The sequence below is a fragment of the Neurospora tetrasperma genome (genome assembly GCF_000213175.1).
Source record: "Neurospora tetrasperma FGSC 2508 unplaced genomic scaffold NEUTE1scaffold_81, whole genome shotgun sequence".
Classification (NCBI taxonomy): Eukaryota; Fungi; Ascomycota; class Sordariomycetes; order Sordariales; family Sordariaceae; genus Neurospora; species Neurospora tetrasperma.
In genome coordinates, this window is record NW_009799179.1 from 2,400,395 (window position 1) to 2,417,753 (window position 17,359).

Sequence of the window (17,359 nt, forward strand, 5' to 3'; positions counted from 1 at the left end):
CGGTCTCTACCGAAGGGAACAGGCCTGGCGGCGATCTGCACCTGCAGATTTAGTGTACGGCACTTTCGCCCAATGACGTCTTTAGCTCAGCCATTGCGATGTTGCCTTCAACACGTCTGGCTGCTTTTTGCCAACGCAGTCTCGCAGATGGTTAGCGTCCCGGCCCCAATGTCCGTGGTCGATTTGAGTCCCCGTTCGTTTCGTTCGTCGAAGCTGTTGCTCCAACTCCATCATGAGCCCATTTTTGGGGAGTCAAAAGACGGGAACTACCAACAAGCACTGCTCGGAGACCGATGTGACAAGTTGAAAGTCTAGAACGAAATGGCCCACCCATGATGATTGTCTGATGTCCATTGTCCACATTGTTTTCTTGGGACTCTGTGCCTTTCCACGGCTCACGGGTAGACGTCAGTCGGCTCCCGTGATGTCGGCCTTAGGCGGGCGCTATTGACTGCACAGACGACAGGTCGGGTGGGCCTTGTTGGACAAACCGGACCAGCAAGAGGAGCGGGAGTGTTAGCGCATACAAACAAAATAGCAGTGACTCTTAACAGATGCCATCAGCGGCTTACAAGCGCTTTGCCTGCAGCGCGGGGCGCGGGCAGGCACCTCCAGGTCTCACATCCACCCACCAGTCCACCAACTGCATCGGTCGTTCCCGCTAGCCTTTTCTTCACAAAGTCCCCGGTCTAAAGTGGTGCCCTCCATTCTTTCAATCCGACTAAGTTCTTGCCCGCGCGTTTCGAGCCAGTGTCTCTGTGACAACATTCAAAGACAACAATCCGGTGATTCTCTGACTTGGTCATCATCTTGCATTCCGTACGACCCCCGCTCGAGATTTTACACATTCGAAGCCCCAGAGAGCGAACAGAAACCGATACGAACAACAACGGCTAATTCAATCGACCCCTCCAAAAGAAGGCCTTCCAAAAACTATAACCACCCTCTAGACTAGTCTCTACTGTACATCCGAGACTTCAACGACACCGATACCGTTTTGCGCGATACCAACGATCTAGGCTTCGATACCCGTTCACAGTTTTGCGGTCTTCCGAAAACCGACAACCACCATGCCAAGCTTCCGGCGGAAAATCACCAAACATTTTGGAGATTCAGTGAGCCACCCGCGTTCCGTTCCTTTTACAAGTTCCAGAGGTTCATGATTGTCAAGGCGATGGGGAGCAAGCTGGGTTTGGCGCCGGGGAGGTTGCTTGGTGCTACCTCGATCTGGAGTGACCGAGTAGCCGCCTTCGCCAGAGCGCCACGGAGACGACAGCTTCCAGTCGTAATTTGCGGCCAGTTGCCGGCTGATACAATGAAGAGACTGTTGAGCTATTCGAATTGGCCGCCCTTGCCTGTAGGAAGCCGAATTGACGTCGCAGGATGACGAGGTCGCGGGACTAGGCACATCGCATCGCTATTTGTCGAAGAACACTTCTGCTAACACAGACAATCCGTTTAGCTCACACCTTCAAAACCGTACCTTTCCTACCATGACATTCTCCGTATGTGGATCGGTCTGGCATATGTCTGTTGACCTCGATCTGACTTGGGGGTGATTAGTGACGAGTGACGATATCGTCTCGCTCAAATATGACTGGCTTACTGATAACGTATGTTACAATTCACTGTTGTTGTCGTTTTGGTTGCTAACCTGGTTTAGAACATTGCCTTTTGGGAAGAGTATGTACACATTGCCAATAACTCACTCCCCTTCTTTCCTATACTGGGTCTCCCAATCTGACATGCGTACTCTAGATGGCTCGAGAGAGAGGTCCTTCCCAAGTACCCGCGCGCCCACATCGTTCTCCTACGACCTAGCATAACGTTTCTCCTGATGCAAGCTATCGATCTGAAAAGCATCGGCAGCGCGCTCCCCGACTTCAAGAAAACGACGCACATTTTCCTGCCGGTCAACGACAGCCGGGACCGCGAGCGCGCCGACGGTGGTTCCCATTGGTCACTGCTCGTCGTGTCCGTCATCGACCGTGTTGCGTTCCACTACGACTCGCTCGGTGGTGCAAACTTTTACGAAGCCCAAAAGTGTACGGACCGTCTCGGCCGGGTGCTCGGCATGCCCCTGCGGTTCCACCAGATGGAGGACTCCCCACAGCAGGGCAACAACAGCGACTGCGGCGTCTACGTCTGCATCGTGATGCGCCATCTTCTCATCAAGCGGTTGCTGAACGCCAACTCCAACGAAAAGGTGTCCATGTCCATGGCCAACAAGGTCATCGACAGCGCGGGCGGCCGCAAGGAGATGATGCAAATCATCGAGTCGTTACGGAAGGAGGGCGAGAGGCGACGGAGCTTGAGCCCCATGTCGACGTCGTCGAAATCCGGATCGTCAAAGACACCGCCCCGTATTGAGTAGTAGTGCGAGTCAGCGAGTGTGCGATGCGAGTAAGCTAGCTGGCTGTTTGTTGTTGATTGTGTGCGTTGGACAGGTGATATCCCGCCTGTCTCAGAAGCAGGTTTCCATTCACACTGGCACAGAGAAACAAAAAATTTTAGGATACCTTTTAACGAGAGAGCGCAACCCCATTGGAAGAAGGCTGGAGCAAAGAACGAATGGACCGTCAACGGGCCTCTTCTACTAGCAATATTCTTGCATCACTGCGTGCAACGGGAGAAGTTTTCTTTTTTTGGTCACAGCGTCGAGATGGACGACCACCCGCGCTGTAGGGGTCATCAGCACAAAGCGCGGCGTCAGACTGACGGAGAGGCGTTATTAGGCGTTAGGGTTCAAGCTACGAGCCGTGAAGCACTCAACACCACACATAATCATTCCCAGTGGGGAGAGGCATGATTGAAAAGAAAAAGAAACCAAGTAAATCATGATTCGAAAGGATGAGCTCTCCCGTGGCTTGGTTGAGAGCCCGGGGTACTATGACGCCCGAACTTTATACGGAATATCTAGCATAAGATGGGGAATATTTGCATTATGGCATTGTAGCCTATTTTCAGGCGTATGTATATGGTCAAGAAACGTGGTCCTTCCTTTTTTTCTCTCTCTTTTTCTTCTACTCAAGGATCGTTGTACTTGAGGTACTCGTAATCATGACTCTTTATGTCTCACATTCTTCCTTAGGTCGCAATGTCGTCTCACTCAAAGTGCATGGAACGAACTGGAGCAGGTGAATATGTACTGTTTAGTTTACGTAGAAGATTGAAGCGAAAAAATGATATAGAATTGGTACATGTATGCCTCTCCAACGCCGCCAAATTCCCAACAACAACAACAAAGTGACCTCAAAATGATAAAGGGGCATTGACCGACACGATCATGCCGTCTTCAAGAAAGCAGGGTTCTGCTCCATAGTAGCAGAGATAAACCCCCTCAGCGCCGCCCACCTATTCGTCGTCGCCGGTTGTTGTGTCGTCGCCTGTGCCCCCTGTGTCTGTGTCGGCTGCTGCTGCTGCTGCTCAACCTCCATCGCAGGCGCCGCCGCCGCCGCCGCCGCCGCCGCCGGTTCCTTAACCGTCGCCAACTGCGCCAAACTCCTCCCAAACCGATCCATCTCCGTCTTAACCACCTTTTCCTTCCTCTTCAACGCCCCCGGCCGTGTCTTCAAGCTCTTATGCCTCACCCTTCCCATCGCTTCCTGCTGCGCATCCATCGTCTTGCCGCTCTCTTGGTCCTCCCTGATCTCGTTGCTGATTTCACCCAACACATCGCCCAAGCTCTCCAGCGTCGTCACCAGCTTTTTCGAGGGACGCCTCCGCTTGAGTTTGCGAGAAGAGCCAGAGCCAGATGAACCGGGAACGGTCTTGGCGATCCGCGACACAAAGGCGTTGTGCTTGATGGTGCGCTTGTCCTTTTTCGAGTCGATGAAGGAGTCCGACACCACGTTGTTCTCGCGGTGGAGCTTGCGCGGGAGGAGGGGGTCGGCGAGGCGCTTCAGCGCTTTTTCGCGGGCCGAGAGGCGTTTGCCTGGGGTCGGGGCTGTTGGGGCCTGTGGTGGCGTGGGTTAGTTTACACTACCTACAGTTGTTGGTGTCGCCAGATGAGGAGGAGGGGGAGGAAAAGAAGGTTAGGAGGTTGTCTTTCGTTGCGCAAGGGGGGAGGGGACCCTGGGAAGAATGAATGAACGAATGGAAGGTGGGATGGGTTGGGGACTTGGTTGCTTTGGTCGGTTGATTGTTGAGGAGAGTGGACGAACCATGGCTGTTTATGTTTATTCGAGCTATCTGTCAGGTCTCGATGTACAGATATGATGTGAGGAGGGCGAGTGCAAGTTAATTTTAAGAGACGATGATGCAGATGTTGGCAGGGTTCAAGATGTGGACTGAATGGAGTTGAACAACGTGCGTACCTCGACTGACCACAATTGCTCCCCCAGGATTGAGTGATGGGCAGAATTGACTTTTGAGTGGAGCCGGAAATCGATAACGGAGGGACGTGAACGTGCCAATTCCTCACCGCCTACGCCTCCGCTACAGGGGGCCGAGCCGTGTGCCAAGAACTGGAGGGCTGCAGCAGTGGTCAGTGGGGTTGATTCAGCCCTACGATTTTACCTTTTCCCTTTTCCTCATTCAGTTTCACATGATTGCATCTGGAAGAGATACACGCGGAAATCAAGCCATATATCAAAGAGGCAGAAGCTCAATGCTAGGTTCATAGGTGCCGAAAAGGTTGAGATATTGGTAATCAGGAAGTAATCAACCATAATCAATCAAGCTCTTTGATCTCGCGATAGCTGCCCCGCACTCGCTACCTATCTATCACTGACGGTAACTGGGGATTTTTATGTATCGCACTCCAACGTTTCAAATCATCTTACCCCAAAACACAACAAGATGCAGAACGGCGGTGCCAGCTCAGACCAAAATGGCTCAATCAGCTCTGTCCCTCGGGACACGAGCCGGCCTCTCACAGAAGAAGAGCTCGATAGATACTCCCGTCAGATGATTGTACCTGGAATGGGAAAAGAAGGTGAGTGAGCACTTCGTCCCCAACGTTCCTTTTTGGCCAGCCGTTCGTTACCCCTGAACCAAAGTAAACAAACCTTATCTGACTAACACCCCCACCCTATCTATCCCCAGCCCAACTCCGTCTTATAAACGCCAAAGTCCTCATCATCGGCGCCGGCGGCCTCGGCTGCCCCGCCGCGCAATACATTGCCGGCGCCGGCATCGGCACCATCGGCATCGTCGACGGCGACACCGTCGAGCGTTCTAATCTGCACCGACAAGTCGGCCACTCCACCTCTCGCATCGGGCAGTCCAAAGTCTCGTCCCTCATCACCCACCTCCGCGGCCTCAACCCACTCCCCACCTACGTCGCTCACACCACTCACATCACTCCACTCAACGCCGCCGATCTGATCTCACAATACGACCTCATCCTCGACTGCACCGACAACCCCGCCACCCGCTACCTGATCTCCGACGTCTGCGTGCTCCTCTGCAAACCGCTTGTCTCGGCCGCCTCCGTGCAAACCTCGGGGCAAATCATTGTCCTCAACTGCCCGCCTACGCCGCAGGGTCAACTCGACGGCGGTCCGTACCCGCCTTGCTACCGGTGCTGCTTCAAGAAACCGCCACCGGCCAACGCCCAGCTCTCGTGCGGCGAAGCGGGCATCTTGGGTCCCGTGGTAGGACTGATGGGCGTGGCGCAGGCGGGGGAGGCCATCAAGATTCTGGCTTCGGCGCTTCACATTCCTACTACTACTACTACTACCTCTCCGCCAGCTCAAGGGGTGCCGCGGGCGCCCGTGGTGGAACCTACGTTGCTGCTGTACTCGTACTCGCTGACTTCTTTCCTGTCGCCCTTCACTTTCCGTGCTTTGAAAATGGCGCCGAGAAAGAAGAACTGCTTCGCTTGTGGCGAGGGAAGCAAGCAAAGGTTGACGCTGGAGGGGGTGAAGAATGGAGAGCCGAACTATGAATTTTTCTGTGGGTTGGGTGGTGGCGGGCCGGAAAAGGGGGTGTTGTCAGAAGAGGAGAGGATCACGCCTAGGGAGTTTGTGGAGAGTGTACAAGGAAAGGACGGCAATGGGAAAGGAAAAAAGTATGTGGTGCTGGATACGAGGGAGAAGGAACATTTTAGCTTTGGGAGCATCGAGGGGGCAGTTAATCTGCCGTTTGGTAAGTTGTTGAGTAAGGCTGCACAGTTTAAACGGAGCGGGGAGACACCCAAGGTAGGTGATATTCTACCGCCGGAAATAAAGGTCCACGACGGAGATGGAGACGAGGACATCCCCATATACGTGGTTTGTAGAAGAGGGCTGGACTCACAGGAGGCGGTGGAAAAGTTGAAGGAGATGGGACTTGATAAAGGAGGGAGCAGGAAGATTGTGGATATTGCTGGGGGAATGAAGGCTTGGAAGGAGCAGGTTGATCCAAGTTTCCCGTATCTATAACCACAGTGTGTCCGGTCTTTTAAGATAAAGTCCAGGATACAAGATCTGCGGCGGCGAGTTCCTCCGCTGGCGACCAAGAGATACCAAATATATATTTACATATATATATAGAACACAAAATCTCCATGTCAGTCGGGGGAGACTAAGCACGAAAGAACATGGTTCTTTGGTGACATATATATAGCCAGTCCTCATGTCCCGGACGAATGCCCCTGCGGTATCTATCCTCGTACATACCACGCGACCCGACATCAAGTCATCATGTCATTCCTGTTCATCCTTAGCTGCTTCCCAGATGTTAAACACAACGCGTATTGAATGTTATGCAATCGATACGCTCAAACAAAGGTAGTGCGCTTCTTGTTGAAGGCCCTCTGGTCCTTGAGCCATTGTCTGTAGCCAGCAACGCTGGAGATCTTCTCGCCGTAGAAATCGGGAACTAGGTTCCAGTCATGTTAGCCCGATTGGTTCGTACTTTTCCATTTTATCCGCAGTCTTTCCCCTCCGATCCAATCTGAGACTAAAAGCAAAAAGAAAGAAACAACCTACCAGGGTTACCCATAGAGCTAGCGCTAGGATCAACACGGTGCTTCTTGATCCTCGCAAAGAACTGGCCCTCCTTGATCTCCATCTGACCTCTGTACTTGCTCTTCAGCGCGTTAAACACCATGCCGCCCATGGCAGGCCCCATCAGCCACCCCAGCGCACCGAAGCTGGCCGTCATCAGACCGACTGCAAACATGGGCTCGAGCGGCACCTGCGCCACCATGGCGTCGGCCACACCCGTGCTCAGAACCGCGCCTCCAGCCCCCGACGTGATCAGCGTCATGATCACACTAAAGGCCAGCTGCACTCTCCGCCTGGTCTTGCGCAGCTTGAAGAAGGTGTTCCAGTCCAGCACGGGCTCCCCGGCGTGGGCGGCTGATTGCGCCGCGGCGGCGGCTTCGGCGGCGTTGGCGTCGAGCTCGGCATCGGAGCGCTGGCGGGTGCTGGAGGAAGAAGAAGAAGAAGCCCTACGAAGCTGCTTCTGGGCCTGCTGGGCTTGTTGTTGGGCGCGGAAACGGAGGACGAGGGCAGAAGGTGACGTCGAGAGAGGGCGCACAGAGGTTGGTTGTGGAAGCTTGGTGTTCATGGAGAAGGGCGAGCAGGGGCAGGCGGTGCTGCGGAGGAGCATGGGCTGGAGGGGGCCGGAGGACCGGCTGACGCCGGCGCGGAGCATCGTTGTTGCTGTTGAGCTAAGCATTGTGGATGTGTATGTGATGTGTGTGTATCGACAGAAGAACCGGTCGAGTCGTTGTCGTCGTCAGGGTGAGAGTTGTCTCGATTTCCAAGCTTGGCGTAGAGTTGAGAGCTCCCGTCCCGGTCGAACAATGGATCGAAGTGCGTAATTTGGTGGGGTGGGGATGGACGAGGCACGGTCTTTCGACAAAGTTCGCTGTGATGCAAGTGCCAGTGGGCTGTTTTTAGCGGCTGTGAACTGCTGCAGCTACCTGTAGGTACGTACTGGGGCTTGCTCTGCAGCAGCTTCCGTCTGGGGTACCCCAGACAAAGATAAGATAAGGGTCATTGCCAAGGGAACCGAACTTCCCTCGTGTACTCCCGATTGATGTCTTGCGACAAGTTTGGTCAGGGGGGCGAGGACTGTGATGTGTTTGTTGGTCAACTGCTCGACAACCAATGGTCTGTCACCTGTCGAAGACAACTCCAAAGCTGGAACTCCGGGCTGCAAGATTACCTATATATGGAAAAAGAAATCAAAAATCAAAAAATAATCACAATAGTTCAACATTGTTAAACTAATAGTAAAACAGATTGGAATAGTACTCCAATAATTATAAGTTCTATTTATTTTATTTATAAAATCAAACTATTCATTTACTTAATACCTAGCTACCTAGCTTATAAGATTAGTGAAATGTTCTTGGCGCTATATAAGTTAAACACGAATAATATAATAACCCGACATAATCCGGCCTTGGCGCCCAATATAAACCTAACGATCGACGCGCTGGAACAGCAGCGCAACGCCAACTTAACAATCAACGTGGAAGCAATCATCACCCGAAACACATCACGACATGGCGACCGACAAGCTTTGTCGAGGCGCACTTTGCAAGTAAACCGTCAGTGTCCCAATGGCGCATCTCGAGGAAATACCGGCGGTCATCTTTCTGCCCTCACGCGACAAGTCTCGCCTACGGCCCCTTCCTCCACAGCTGCGCGGGCCAACTTCGCGGGGCGCGTCGCACACGCCCACTTGAACCTACCTCTAACCACCGACTCCAAACCATTCAGTTTCACATACCATCTTCCTAAACTGCGCAATGGCCGGCAAGCCTGTCACCGGCCGTCCCAAGACGACTATCGAAATACCTCTCCCTTCCATCAAAAAGTACACCCGTGGCTCGGGTCCACCGCCGCCTCCCATTACTCTCGCGCCGCCTCGAGATTCGACCGCATACATCATCGACCAGTTTGTCCTGCCTGTGCTTAAGGACACGAAGCCAGACTCTCGACGGCGTATTTTTTACCATATTGGATTTACCGACATCCCGGCTGCTAGGCTTCTGGTCCCATGCAACGAAGTCCTCGACTACGTATCCCCGCGCGAGTTGGAGGAATGGGAGTACGATGCTCTCCAAATTAAGGAAGCGGATAAGGCTGCGGAAGCTGAGCAAAGGCGCAAGAACCAGGAGCAAGCTCCCGCTAAGAAGAAGCCTGGTCGCCCTTCAAAGGCCCGCTTGAACGAACCAGCGCTTGACGCACCCGCGGAGCCTGTCATATCTTTGCAAGAGGGGGACGTCCTGTTGGCCAAGCAGGAGGCTGTTGCCGGCCCCTCGTTAGCTACTCCACAAAAACGGAAGCGGGCCGAGATCCCCAGGTTTGATGATTCCGACGAAGCGGCGATCCAGCTCCAACTACAAAACCAGTCAGCAATTCCCAGCGAGGTAGAGGATAGCGGCACGGACCTGGAGGGCTACGATTCCACTGATCCTCTGTCGGCCGATCTAAGTCCAAAGATTACATCTTATTCGCGAGGTAATAGCTCAGGGTCGTCCGCACAACAGCCTGTGGCCGGGCCATCCAAACCAACAGCAACAAAGCCAAGTGTCTCGAGCAACATTGCCTCGCGTCCGTCACCGAGTGTCGTTTCCACCCCAGGAAGAATTCATCCAATGTTTGCCCGCAGCATTGAGACAGGAAGAATCCCGGTCAGTGGACATGGCAGCCAGAAAGGGGCAGGCCAGAATGGGGTAGGTCATTCGCGTGGCTTTGGAGGAATAAATGCGGAGGCCATTGCGCGAGCTTCTCCGTCTAGAGACAACAGCACACGTCAGTTCAAAGCGGTTCCTAAAGCAGCAGTACTTCCTTTTACTCACCCAACACAAATTGCGCCGATTTCTTTCACGCCTCTTGCAGCTCCCATTGCAGTCTCTAGACCGATAGTCACTTCTGACTCTCTATCCAAGCAGATTGAATCTTCCAGCGCAAGGAAGCGTCGAAAAGACGAGCAACCGAAACCGAACAGAAAGCGCAAGAAGTCCCACATTGAAGAGCCCACTGATTCCTGGGTAGTCAAGGAACTACTCGACGACCAATGGGTAACCGAACACGGCGTCAAGGTTCACAAGTATCTGGTTCTCTGGGAAGGCAACTGGCCCTCTGACCAGAACCCGACATGGGAACCTGAAGACAACATTGATGACCAGGGCCTCATCAAGACATACCTGAAAAAGAAGGAAAGCGGGATGCTAAAAGCCCCCAAGAAAACACAGCGGTCCATGCTGTCGTATCTCTCGCAGCCACAGTACTCGAGCGTTGCTGAAGCATTCGAAGGCGATATCGACGAACTACAACCAGAAGCTGCAGCTGTGACACCGGAAAGTGACTCGGATGACGGTGATGAGCTTTTGGTGACGGAAGAGCCTGTCGCCAAGACACAGAAGAATGGGAAAGGGGAGAATAGCAGTTTCACCTCGTTCGACTCGAAGCTGGAGCAGTACCAGAAGACATTTCCAAGGTGATGAGGAAGATGCTCGGGCGTATGATTGGGGTGCTAATGGGCACGCACTTTCTTTTATGCTGGAGAAGAATGCTTGAAATACACTTCGTTCTTGGGATGAACCTAATGGAGTAACCCTATGGGCAGAGTGATGGCTCGCTAACATCGTTGTTTCGCGGTTATCGAACTCGGAGGATCACAAGCTATGCCGCAATCTGATACTATTTCGCTATGTTCCTGTCCCGCCAGTTCTCATCCCACCAGTTTCGGATAGACTGGATAGAGGAGACTGTTTCGACGGTGATTCGGGTGGTATCAAAGAAGGTTGGATGCACGAAGCAACATGTTGGACCTGGCGGGAGCGGCAATGGGCAAAATAGCTCGGTTGGCATGAAGAACCCACAGCGGAAGACAAGTACGGACAGCTAGAGTCGAAACCTTGGGCTGCTGGTATATGTAGTCTTATTGCACATAACCCCAACCGCTACCAGTTTCAGTGAATTACAACACATCACCATCAACTTCTCCGTGTTTTCCACCCATCCAGACATTTCCGACGGGCGTACTGTGTCTAGAGGTAGCCTTGTTCTCGACATATGGAAATCATCATGATCCATCGTTCTACAACAATACCTCCATACAACTTTCACCCTTTGTATAAATATATCCACCATTCTCGGCACCATCCCCCTCCAATTCCATATGTCCTCATTCTCATTCATCCCAGTGCTCATCGCCATCATAGTCCTCCATGCCTACGTGCTCCCTCAAGTCCGCCAAAACGTCGTAGCAATCAAGAAGCAATGCGTCGACCAAGCAATGGCATGGACGTCATCATATATCTCCCTTTTGCAAGCGCCTTCTATCCACGAACTGGCCCCATGATCCCTACTTGCACCTTCCGCAGTATGTAGGTACCTACCTACGTAGCTAAACCTGAAGAAGACATCTCCCCGAACAGGCAAGCTTCGTTCAGTTCTTGCCTGATTCCGACTTAGACTTCGTGCCATGTATGTAGGTACCTTACCTAGGTAACCTAGCGGCCAAATGCAATAAGTCCTCCATGTCATCGATAGAAATACTTCCTCGGCTTTACCAACGCCAATGAAGGACGGGTCTATCTCGGTCCCAACCACAATTTGGGCGGAAGGGGGGATATAGATCTGGTCCCCGTACGATCTTAGCAACCAGGTCAGGCCAGCACACACACTGATCCTATCCAACCAACTCTCGGTATTGGCTGCGTGCCAGAGATTAGCTATGCCTAGTGTATATTCGTGCCAGGTCATTCTATCCGGTTGGTCGCTATCGGGCCAGTCCTCAGGCGGGAGGAGCTCTCTTCCGAGCACCTCATTATATTAGGTACTCAATGTTTGAGGGCTAGAAGAGGATCTTGAACGGTGCTGTGCGCTCCTCATCTACAAGCCCTTTACCCAGATACTTGGGCAAGCGTTAATTGTACTTAAGGTCCAAGTACCTTGGCGGCTCTTCCCCGGGTGGGGGGGCAGACCTCTCCTGGTTCCACAGAGACATCTGTCTAAAAGGTTGCCTCGTTCATCCATCCATCGAGACCTGCGATGTTCTGTTATCTCACTCCACTCAGATTCTCAGGCCCTGTGGATGAAGAGGTCGAACTGGTCTCCAAATCGATGGCCACTTGATCTAGCGATTGTGTGCGTTATAGGGCACCCTCCTCCGCCACTAAGTAGTCAGTCCTCTGACTCCAGTCTGCGACTTGGGCTCCCTAGCAAGCATGGTGCCCGCCATACCAAATGATACCTACCTCTAGTTTCCAAACCTTTTGTTATCAATCAAGTCAAAGGGGGTTGTTGTTATTGGGTGTTGCTGACGGTGAGGAGGGAAAGAGTGAGGGAGGTTGATGACCTGAGAGAAAAGGTTGATGGGGAGGAGGATTGAGATTGCCCGGGGTTGTCCTCGTTGGCGAGACTTGGTATCATTCTCATTATTGGGATTTATTGTCGGCCAACGGCCAACACGTAGAGGTAGAGGTAGATAAGCACCCTGGTTTAGCTTTGGCACATGATGTGAACACAGGCAATATGTCACTTGGGAGAATGTGGCACAATCAGATAATGAGCTTATAAAAAGGACGTGGTATTTGGCCAGATTTATCGAGGTCGTTGCAATTACTTTGTCCATCAGATCGCAACTTTGTGACTTCATGACTGTTCCCTACCTAGGTAGGTAACTAGGTTCCTTATGTCACCACTTGTCCATTTATCGAACGCCAACGCAAGCCTGTCCATTAATCCTCCGCCCTATATATTGCGCTGCTTATGACGAGGAAATCTCCGCGAGCCAACAGGAACCATACTGCTCTATAGGTAGTTATCCGACGTGCTGTTGGATGTGAAGGCATACTTAGGAGGAAAGTTAATGCTATTCGGTCCAACAGTGATACTTATCTTGTCAACCTGGTGAATGCCCAACATCTGTCGCAGCTTCGCCTCCCCTTCAGCTCAAACTTCCCCTCCAGGTTCCACGAGGATTTCCCTTAATCTTCACTCCACGCCGAACACTTCTAGACTTGTCGAGACTTTTGCGCCCATGGTTTCATCATGTTATAGAGTGAGTCGTCTTGACTTGTGGTAAAAGAATGCCTTTCGTCGAAGACACTAAGGCCAACGTCTCTGACAGTAGGGATACCGTCGAAGTGAAGAGAGGGGCTGAGCATCGCGTAGCTCAAGCCCAGTTCTGGCCGGCGGGCTCCCAGATGCCGATTACCATTTCGTAATGGTAAATTGGGCTCGGGTGGTTGTCCTCCCAGCCGCTCTCGTAAAGAGCCTCCCGAACGAGCCTATTGCCGAGGGTAAGATCGATGAGGGTTAACACCCTGCCCCGCTCGACGTTCCAATTATCGCGACAGGTGTCGCACGCGCGCTGCTCGGGACTCATTTCATCAAGCACCAAGTGGTGCAGAAGGGAAGCCGCTCTGAGATACTGGCGGAGGGCGGTATCCCACATCTCAAAGTTTTGGTGGCCCTCTAGCTCCACCAGACCGAACGGGAGGTGATAGTAATTAATCACGTAAACGGGCTGATCGGGGGCAGCCATTGTCACTTCTGCCGCTTGGCTGATGCTTGCTTGCTTTGGTGAAGTAGCAAGGTTGGTGATGAGGTCTCGAGAGAAGAACGAGGACGCTTGACCTCAGTGTTGATTGAAATTCTGTGAGGAAAAACTGAAATATGCGCGCGTTAGCTGGCTACTGTACTTACAGTAGGGGCATCGATGAGGGCATCGCTTGCTTGCTCAGTCAAAGGACAGCATGAGTATGAGTGACAGATGAGTAGCTAGGGTAAGAGTTGAATAGGTAGAAAGGCGAGGCCTGTCATGCTGGGTTGCTTACATTGCGCTCGTAGATGCCGGCTTGTAGTCTAATCAAGGGTGGGTTCTGACCTTGAAGCTTTAAAGGGTGAAGGACGATGTGGGCTTCTAGGTGTAGATCTGCGTTACTGAGGAGAAGACTCGATGCGTCTTTCTTGCCAAAGGCAGGTCTGGTTGTGAAGGTAGTGTTATTGTTTGTGCGAGAGGAAAAGCTTCGCGCGGCGGGGTATTTGACCTGAGTGTCTTCAATGGGAGAGGGGGGGGAGGGGAGCAAAGCAGAGGGCAGGCAGAAGAGGGAGCGTAACTCGGGGCCCACCATTAAACTTTCAACCACTTTGATTTCCTCTTCTCGGCATCTGTATTCTTCAAGTTATGGCACTTGCTTACGATGTCTCATACGTCAAACTTTAAGCGTCACATGTGGCTTTTTTGGGCATTGGAAACTGCCTGTATATAGGATCAATATCAACGTAAACTGAAGGCCACCACTGGCACATATTTCCCATATTGAATAGGATTTCAACTCAGGCACTTAGCTCCGGTCTTTCCACAAGCCTTTAGTTAACAGAAAATTCGCACATGATATGACTACCCGAAAGTTGACAGTTCCTCCAAGAATACACGTATCTGTTCGAAAAAAAAAAGGGACAGAAGAATTCCTAGAGAACGGCCAATGTAACGAAACATCGTGAAAAGGAACGGATCAGTCAACGTAATCACTATCTGAGTCATAGTGTGACGACACCTCGATGACCTCCTGAGAAATATCAGACAGTATCTCGCCAGCAGAAGCAGGCTTCTTCTGCTTCGAACCGAACATGGCGTTATAATCCTGCTTTATAGCTTGAAAGGCGGGTTCAGGTTCGTCCGAGACTCGTTGAGCATCAGACTGTCTGCTTGGAAAGCCTATCTCATTGCGGAGATTCTCAATGAACTCATCTGCTTCCGCATCGATCATCTGGAGCTTCGTGGTCACGTCGACAGAATGTCCAATCTGTTCGTATAGCTGTGTCTTGAAGAGTTCCACAAGGTCGTCCTTCTTTGGGACTGGATCCTCTTCTTCGGTCGTCGCGCGTGAAGATTGTTCAACGTATTCTCTCAGGCGCTCATCGCACAACCGATTCAACATATGCATTTTTTTGACAAGTTCAGGCCTACGGGCACTGGCCAGTATCTTCGAGATGTCAAATGACTGCAGTTGCTCCTGCAGGTGTCGGACGTCCTGCAAGGCTGTGTCGAACATGGAGTACAACCTTTTGGTTGCGGCTTCGTGGTTTTCAACAGTGGTTTCCCTTTCAGTTTCATGACAAGTGTTCATAAGCTCAAGTAGCAGCACTGAATTCTCCAGGTAGTCCTTGATTATGTCGTCCACAACTTCTTCGCTCGGCTTAAGTGCGCGATGTAGCATCTATAGGGAGATCAAGGTTAGGACATCAAACATCACCCAAGAGGCTCATGGGCGGTGGAACTCACCATTCCTATCTTGTGTAAAATCGCATATGTAGAGTTATCCTCTGTCTCTCTCCTCCAGACCTCTCCCCGGCTCGCTGCTCTGCTCTGCTCCAATGGCGTCGAAGCACTCCATTGACTTTGCGGGCGCTGAACTGGCGTTCCTTGAAATTCGTTTGTAAGATTGGCAGCATGCGGCAACGAGTAGGCGAGGTCAGATTGCTGAGCGATAGTCTGTACAGGCAACTGGTCGTGAGACGGCTGTTTGCGAAGTGTGGGAGCTGTGTTACGATGCAAAACTTGGACTTTGAACGTCTCCAAGCCATTGCGGAACATGTTCCTAGGCGACCTTGGTGCCACTCCAGGTTCTTGATCATCGTCATAAACAGGACCTTGACCCATAAACAAAGGAGAACTAGAGAGTTCAGAATTAACGCCATGATGCTTTTGTCCACGAAATGTAGGTTGAAGTACGGGAACTGCCTCCTGCGCCTGTCCAAGGTCGAGAATCTGGGGTTCTCTCTGAGCCAACCTATCCCACACATGAGCGACATGTGAAGGCACAATGTCTTTGGGCGCTGGCGAAGAGACAGCATCTCTCGAAATACGTCTAGGTGATTCATTGGCCACGTCATGTACGAGGGCTGCTTGCTTGCGGAATGGTCTTTGCTCATACTGAGTGACCGCCATCAGGTTGGCAGTTGTCTTAGCAAGGAACGCGTCTTCAGATGTCGGCTGGGAACCGAACTGTTGTATTGCCTGGTTTTGGTAGATGAGTTGCGTGTCGATTTTCTGAGTGCTCTCGTGAGGGGGCTGCAACATTTCCTCCAGCTCATTCGAAGTTTGGACTCCAGTGGTTGTCGAGTCTTGCCTTTCCACTCTGTTGTGATAGGAAAGCACTGACTCTTCCGGCTCATTAGGAGACTGAAGCTTGTTGCTTGCCGGGATGTGCTTCTCAGTTCTGTCATCATGGGGGAAGACTTCGTCCTCGGGCTCAGCTGGAGTTCGAATATCTCTGTTTGCTGCCCTGGGTCTTGCTGCCTCACTGTCTTTGGCAGCAGGTTCGCCCTTGGCTGGACTGGCTTGCTCAAGGCGTGGGACCTTGGAAGGCTTGGCCGGCAACGTTGTTGCTGCCTTGTATCGTGTATCCGAGCCACTCGTTTCCAAAGTCTCGGTCGCATGTGGTCGTGCCTTTCGCTTCCTAGGTATGGGGGAAATTGGGCCACTCTTCGATTTCTGGATGTCATTCTCGACTTCAGACCTCGAAGGGGGAGGAGTAGTCTTTTGGAGCTTCTGGTGAGCATTGAGCTGAGAAATCCGAGGGGATCTCCGAAGAGCAAGCCCATCATGGGGAGACGTAGAGTCGGTGGACTTGTCAGGTTCGCTTGGCGAGGTTGAGCCAGCACCTTTGCTGGGCTTGGCCTTTGGCTTAGCTTGGGACTGACGGATCTTTGTAGGTCTTTTGCGGGAAGAGACAGAGTTCCATGGCATGTCGGGGGCTAGATCGTCGGCGGAGAGAGGTGTTCTGTTCTGAGTTTGGGCAGTGGCAGTAGGCTGGGCCTTGTTTTCGGGCTGTGGTGGTGTCTCCGTACTCGGAATGGGATCAAGCTTCTGAGTTGGCTCCCAGCTATCGGGGAGCATATCCGCCAACGGATCCCTTTTCTTGGGACTCGAGTCAATCGTGATGGGTTTGGGAAGGGAACCAAGATAGGACAGTCCATTGACATCAGAAAACGCTGTGAGTCTTGAGGGGCTTCTAGCACGGCGTTGAGAGGAGAGGACTGTCCAGAGATCGCCTCCGTCAGCCCGTGTCAGGTCGGCAGTGCTCTCGTGGCTTGGAGGTAACCACTGCTCCATGGCGGATGGATGATGACGGAGCGCGGAAGAACTGCTCGTTCGAGAATGCCAAGTTGATTAGATGCGTTAAGTTCGAAGTGTCGTGAGAATCTAACCCATCTGGATATGAGAACCGATGGAGACTGGGACAACAGATTTGGTCAAAAACACATCATCGAAGATTGTGCGATGTGCGCATCGAGAGGGCAAAACGGCCTCTTGACCTACTCATTCCTTCGCGCCTTCCCCTTGTTCTTGGAGGCATCCGGGAGCTCGACCACGAAGGCAGGAACGGCCGAGGGACATTCGTAACATTCTCAATCGATGGAAAGGAAAGTGGCGCATCGACTGAAAATCTATA

General features: G+C 52.2%; 7 protein-coding genes across 7 annotated transcripts; 4 read left to right on the top strand and 3 right to left on the bottom strand.

The window, feature by feature from the left end:
- Nucleotides 1-1,159: 1,159 nt before the first annotated feature.
- On the top strand, nucleotides 1,160-2,638 carry NEUTE1DRAFT_125549 (uncharacterized protein; the record flags this gene model as incomplete). Its single annotated transcript, XM_009857296.1, has 5 exons — nucleotides 1,160-1,285; nucleotides 1,463-1,505; nucleotides 1,564-1,613; nucleotides 1,664-1,683; nucleotides 1,759-2,638. The coding sequence occupies 5 exons, from the start codon at nucleotides 1,160-1,162 to the stop codon at nucleotides 2,372-2,374; spliced, it is 855 nt and encodes a 284-aa protein (XP_009855598.1).
- On the bottom strand, nucleotides 2,634-4,280 carry NEUTE1DRAFT_89802 (uncharacterized protein; the record flags this gene model as incomplete). The annotated part of the gene is made up of 2 exons (XM_009857297.1): nucleotides 2,634-3,956; nucleotides 4,164-4,280. The coding sequence occupies 2 exons, from the start codon at nucleotides 4,164-4,166 to the stop codon at nucleotides 3,285-3,287; spliced, it is 675 nt and encodes a 224-aa protein (XP_009855599.1).
- Nucleotides 4,281-4,800: 520 nt separating this feature from the next.
- On the top strand, nucleotides 4,801-6,773 carry NEUTE1DRAFT_149607 (uncharacterized protein; the record flags this gene model as incomplete). The annotated part of the gene is made up of 2 exons (XM_009857298.1): nucleotides 4,801-4,936; nucleotides 5,047-6,773. The coding sequence occupies 2 exons, from the start codon at nucleotides 4,801-4,803 to the stop codon at nucleotides 6,363-6,365; spliced, it is 1,455 nt and encodes a 484-aa protein (XP_009855600.1).
- A 1,916-nt stretch (nucleotides 6,774-8,689) lies between these two features.
- On the top strand, nucleotides 8,690-10,465 carry NEUTE1DRAFT_125552 (uncharacterized protein; the record flags this gene model as incomplete). The annotated part of the gene is made up of 1 exon (XM_009857299.1): nucleotides 8,690-10,465. The coding sequence occupies one exon, from the start codon at nucleotides 8,690-8,692 to the stop codon at nucleotides 10,388-10,390; it is 1,701 nt and encodes a 566-aa protein (XP_009855601.1).
- NEUTE1DRAFT_118590 (uncharacterized protein) lies at nucleotides 10,455-10,881 on the top strand (the record flags this gene model as incomplete). Its single annotated transcript, XM_009857300.1, has 1 exon — nucleotides 10,455-10,881. The coding sequence occupies one exon, from the start codon at nucleotides 10,600-10,602 to the stop codon at nucleotides 10,795-10,797; it is 198 nt and encodes a 65-aa protein (XP_009855602.1).
- A 2,190-nt stretch (nucleotides 10,882-13,071) lies between these two features.
- NEUTE1DRAFT_104973 (uncharacterized protein) lies at nucleotides 13,072-13,443 on the bottom strand (the record flags this gene model as incomplete). The annotated part of the gene is made up of 1 exon (XM_009857301.1): nucleotides 13,072-13,443. One exon carries the CDS (start codon nucleotides 13,441-13,443, stop codon nucleotides 13,072-13,074), a length of 372 nt encoding a protein of 123 aa, XP_009855603.1.
- Nucleotides 13,444-14,416: 973 nt separating this feature from the next.
- Nucleotides 14,417-17,019, bottom strand: NEUTE1DRAFT_89812 (uncharacterized protein; the record flags this gene model as incomplete). Its single annotated transcript, XM_009857302.1, has 2 exons — nucleotides 14,417-15,121; nucleotides 15,187-17,019. 2 exons carry the CDS (start codon nucleotides 17,017-17,019, stop codon nucleotides 14,417-14,419), a joined length of 2,538 nt encoding a protein of 845 aa, XP_009855604.1.
- Nucleotides 17,020-17,359: the final 340 nt, after the last annotated feature.